The sequence below is a fragment of the Gymnogyps californianus genome, chromosome 5 (genome assembly GCF_018139145.2).
Source record: "Gymnogyps californianus isolate 813 chromosome 5, ASM1813914v2, whole genome shotgun sequence".
Classification (NCBI taxonomy): Eukaryota; Metazoa; Chordata; class Aves; order Accipitriformes; family Cathartidae; genus Gymnogyps; species Gymnogyps californianus.
In genome coordinates, this window is record NC_059475.1 from 45,113,586 (window position 1) to 45,118,433 (window position 4,848).

The 4,848-nt window shown below is 57.0% G+C and overlaps 1 protein-coding gene across 2 annotated transcripts; it reads left to right on the forward strand.

Annotated features, from left to right (window-relative positions):
* The first annotated feature begins 382 nt into the window (after positions 1–382).
* Positions 383–3,940, forward strand: VRTN (vertebrae development associated). Of its 2 annotated transcripts, none has more exons than XM_050897763.1 (2): positions 383–468; positions 665–3,940. In XM_050897763.1, exons 1-2 carry the CDS (start codon positions 410–412, stop codon positions 2,691–2,693), a joined length of 2,088 nt encoding a protein of 695 aa, XP_050753720.1. In that variant the 5' UTR covers positions 383–409; the 3' UTR covers positions 2,694–3,940. The 2 variants fall into 2 exon arrangements, with proteins under 2 accessions (XP_050753720.1, XP_050753721.1); XM_050897764.1 differs by lacking the exon at positions 383–468 and having other exon boundaries at positions 812–903; positions 1,044–3,940.
* Positions 3,941–4,848: the final 908 nt, after the last annotated feature.

The following is a 4,848-nucleotide window of genomic DNA, read 5'->3' on the forward strand; positions in this document are numbered from 1 at the left end:
TTGGGCTGGCTCCGGCTCTTCTTCCCATCCCAGGCTCTGTGACAGCAGTTTTCGGTGCATGCAATGGGTGCGGCTGCAGTGCCCTGCTCTGAGGGAGGGGCAAGCTCTTTGCCCCTGTTTCTGTTGGGTTTGAACACCTTGAGCCAGGTCCCTCCACGCCCCCACGCAGTGTTGCTCTGTCACAGGTCCCTTCCTGCAGAGATGACAAACGTTTCCCCTTTGAGGCTCTCTTCTCTCTGGGTGCTGGGAGCGGGGTGGTAAAATGAAAGGGATGGAGCTACTGGTGGGAGAGACGGGTGTAGGGGTGAGGCCGGGTGCACAGGGGTAGGAGGTGACCTGGCCTCCCACCCTGATGAATGCAGTCACTCCTTAGTTTCACCTAGACAAGTGTCTCTGGAAGCTGTGTGCCATGTGTGCTGCCCACAGGAGGTCACTGGAGAGCAAGCTGAGCCCATGTCCCTGTCCCAGGTCTGCCTGTGGGGACCCAGGCTTCTTCCTTTGTCCTTGGGAGTGTGGGTGGAGGGGTGAGCGGTGGCCTTTCCTCTACCCTTTTCCCCCATCCTGTCCTTTGGGGAAGAGCTGGACCTGGAGGCCAGGCCCCTGGCAGTCTGGAGCCTGTACTGTCTTCATCTCCAGTGACTTCTTTCTTTTTGCCATCCGTCAGGATGATCCAGCGGCACCAGCTGGTGCAGTCTGTGCTGCAGGAGCTGCAGGAAGCCACCGAATGCTTTGGTCTGGAGGGCCTCACCAGTGCCGCGCTGGAGGCGGAGAGGACCCTGTCATCTTTCTCCCTGCCTGGCTATTGTGGGAGACAGTTCCAAGAGGAGCTGGAGGTTGACCGGGTAGCCAGGAGCCTCTATCCTGAGGATGCCCCAAGTAACATGCTGCCTCTCGTTTGCAAAGGTGAGGGGAACCACCTCTTTGAGGCTGCTAGTGTGCTGCTCTGGGGCAACCCCAGCCTCAGCCTGGAGCTGCAGGTACGTACAGTGGTGGAGATGCTGCTGCACAAGCAATACTACTTGAATGGCATGATTGACTCCAAGGTGATGCTGCAGGCTGCCCGCTACTCCCTCTGCACTGAGGAGACCCCAGAGATGACCAGCCTCCCCATGGCTATCCTGGAGGCCATCTTTGATGCTGATATCAAAGCTACCTGTTTTCCTGGCACCTTTGCCAACATGTGGCACGTCTATGCTCTTGCCTCAGTACTGCAGTGTAACATCTACTCCATCTACCCCATGAGCAACTTGAAGATCCGGCCCTATTTCAACCGGCTGATCCGGCCCAGGAAGTGTGGCCCACGAACCTCCACGCTCCACATCATGTGGTCAGGGCAGCAGCTCTCCCGGCAGGTCTTCAAAGCGCAGTACTTTGTGGCTGTGGTTGGCCTGGAGGAGCTAGAACCCACAATACCTTCACCAGAGCCTCCTGTCCAGCCCATGAAGACCCTTGAGCTGCTGAACAGTGACCCCCAGCTGACCTACTCCAACCTGCGTGACCGGTACAGCATTACCAAGAGCACCTTCTACCGCTGGAAGCGCCAGTCTCGTGAACACCGGCAGAAAGCAGCTGCCAGGTTTGCAGCTAAACACTTCCTCCAGTCCTGCTTTCAGGAGGGCAATATAATCCCCCTCCAGCACTTCCGACAAATGTTTCCAGAAATCTCTCGATCCACGTACTACGCCTGGAAGCATGAGATGCAGAGCATGGTCAACGGTGATGCCTCTGCTCTGGTTGAGGCCCACAGGTTGCAGGAGCTTCACAGGGATGTCCCAAAAAAGGCTGATGTGGATGAGCCAGCAAATTCAGGGGGGAGCTTAAGATCCCCTAGTCCTTCCCTAGACCCCATCCAAGCAGGAATCTTCATGCAAGGAGCCAAATCCTATCTGGAGAAGTGCATTTCCATGAACACTCTGGTGCCTTACAGGTGCTTCAAGCGCAGCTTCCCTGGTATCTCCAGGTCCACTTACTACAACTGGCGAAGAAAAGCAATCAAGGAGAACCCCAACTTCAAACCCTCCCAGTCTCCCCTGGATAACCAGAAACCTCTAGTGATAGCAAAGCCATTCCTGCAGTTGAAGCCAAGCAGCGTGCCTGTTAGGAAGAGGCTGAACGGGGACCGGCCAGCACCCAGGAGTCTCCTGCAGCTCAAGCCCTCTCTGTGCTGGAGAAAGCAGTTGCGAGATGTGGCCAAGAGGCAGGTCCAGCAATGGCGACTGCCATTCTGCAAGTACCGCCTGCGCTACCCGTCTCTCTCCTCCACAGCCTACTGGTTTTGGAAGGGCAGTGGCCGGGCTCTCGGGCGGCATCGCCTGCCCTGGACCAGCTCCAGCCGGCCGTTGAACCGGGTGGCTTCCCTGGCACCTCTGAGAGTGGAGCCAGGCCTCAAGCCCCAGTGCCACATGGAGGTAGCCCCCAAGCAGCTACACAGGCTGGTACCAGCTACGCCGTACAACGCCACCATTTCGGGCTATGCCATGTCAGAGGGAGCCAACAGCCGGATGTTTGTGATGGATGTGATCGCCAGTGCCCAGTTCAAGGCACAGGCCAAGCTGTTTCTGCAGCAGCGCTTTGAGTCGAAGACCTTCCCCACCTACAAGGAGTTCAGTGCCCGCTTCCCGCTCACGGCACGTTCCACTTATTACATGTGGAAGCGCGCCCTGCACGATGGGCTGACGCTCGTGGATGCCTGAGTGCCGGTTGCCAGCCGGCTTGGCCACAGCTCCTCTGCTGACGTGCCCTTTGGCTCTCCGGTGGGGTGCCCAGGCCGGGGCCCTGCTCTAACTTTTGTTCCGGTTTGGTTTTGTTTTGTTCCTAGTCTCTGGTTTTCTTTTCTGTGTGGTTCAATCAGGTATGGGAGCGTCTGCGCAGTGCCTGTTCCCAGAGACAGGAGGAGTGGAAAGAGAAGGCACTGAGCTGCCCCAATGGGCAGGGGCTGGGGGTTATCCTCTCTGTGCTCGGAGGGTGAGCAAGTGAGGGAGGACCATGCCAGTGTCACAGGATGGTGCTGGGCCTCTTGAGATGGAGGATGTGACGGTGTCTCTGCCCCAGGCACTTACTTGAATGAGTAATGTGCATGTGCAGGATGAGTGTGGAGGTGCCCAGCATCCCCTCGGTGAGCAGAGCAGCGCTGGCTCAGCTGTGGGTGAGGAGGGGCTTGGGGAGTGCTCAGCTTCACGGGAGGAGCATCTTTGGTCTGGATTCTTCCCAGCTAAGGAGAATAAAAGCTTAACTTGGGGTCAGCACCAATGCCACCTTGGCTTTCTGGCTCTTAATACCTGCCTCTGGCTGCCCTGATCCTCCCTAGAGGGAGCAGAGGCTGGTAGAGGAGGGGACTTGTTTGTGTCCCCACTGTAGTCTGTCTGCTGGGAATGCTAAGCTAGGAGCTGGTGTCCTTTCCAGGCTCTGGAGAAGCTGTCCCTGACCTTTCTGGTCTTGTAGCAATAACCTTTCACACAATCCTTTACTCTCTCACAGCTGGCAGCTGCATTACTTTCCTAGTCTTTCTCTTCCCTGGTGCCTGGGAGAAGGCAGAGAGACTGAACCTTGTGTGCCCAGTGTCCCTGTGTCCCCTGTGCCGTGCTGCAAGCTGAATGCAACGTGGATGTCTCCTTGCAGCAAGCCTAGATGCATATATCTCACTTGTATAAGAAACCAAAGCAATAAAGACTCTTCCACTCCTAGTCCTGTGCGGTTTCTTACTCTTGCTTGTGTGATTTCTGGGCAAGGCTTTCCCCTCCATGTCTGCTTCTAAAACTGGTTTGTGGGCGGGGAGAGCCTGTGCACACCTCAATCCCTGCTTCTGTGAAGGTCCTCTTCTGCTTCCTGGGACCTGGTGGGGACCATCTGCTCAGTAGTGCTCTGGAGGCCTGGCAGGAGCTGTGCTTTCCATGGCAAGAGGCCAGGACTCACCTCAGATCGGACGTGAGGCTGGGGATGATGCAGTGGGCACAGCCCTGTGTGATGGCAGGGACGCAGTGGCAATGTCTGAGATGTCAGCAGGTGGCCCTGCCCTGAAGTGGTGGTGCTGTACTGGGAGGCTGAAACCAGCTGTTTGCACCTCTGCCCTGCTAGCACCTCGGGGTGCAGGGCTGTGGGGGTCCCTGCCTGCCCAGGATCTGTTGGGGGTCTCCAAAAAGCATTGTCTCATTAGTGTGTGAGCTCCCCTATGGCATCTGCCAGCATGTCTGTGCAGGATTGAGCTGTAGGGGGTCTGGGGCTGGCTGCTACCATTGAGGAGCGTGGTGACAACTTCAGTACCTGCTCTTATTTGCCACAAAGCTGCTGGGAGTCAGAGCACCCTACAAATGCAGGGGGAGAGCCTCTTGAGCCCTGCACCTACAAGATCAGCCCCTGAGGCTGGGTCTAACACCAGGGCTGAGTCTTGTCTTTCTTACCCTCAGGCCTTCGCAGGGGGATAGGGAACTTTATTGACCTTGTTAGGAGTTGAGATGCAATAACACACAACCCCCAGCCTCACTCGCAAATAACTTATTTTTGTTTCTTCAATATGTCTGGGACCTCTCAGTCCCTACTGCAGCCCAGTCCTGCTCCAGATGCATTCTGGCTTCACTGACCACCAGCCTCTTAGGCAGAGGGGGACCTGTGCTAGAGAGCCCTGCTGAGCTTTCCTGGGCATCAGCCTGCTAGAGAAAGGGGGGTCAAGGTCATCCTGTGGCATCCTTGGGCCTGAGCTATGTGGTGGGGCAGCCCCGGAGGAGCAGTGCTGAGCCAGTGGGGCATCTCTTCACGTACCACTTGGCTCCATGTCCTTGGTGCCGGTGGGTTCTAACCACCACCCATCCACCCCAGCGTACCCTGTGCGGCCCCAGAGGAGGGGATCTGGGG

Bases quoted from the DNA above. Each gene is read 5' to 3' on its own strand.
- VRTN (XM_050897763.1), top strand. From the start codon at position 410: ATGTGTGCTGCCCACAGGAGGTCACTGGAGAGCAAGCTGAGCCCATGT. The intron at 469-664 runs GTCTGCCTGTGG...GCCATCCGTCAG, and splicing joins AGCCCATGTCCCTGTCCCAG to GATGATCCAGCGGCACCAGC.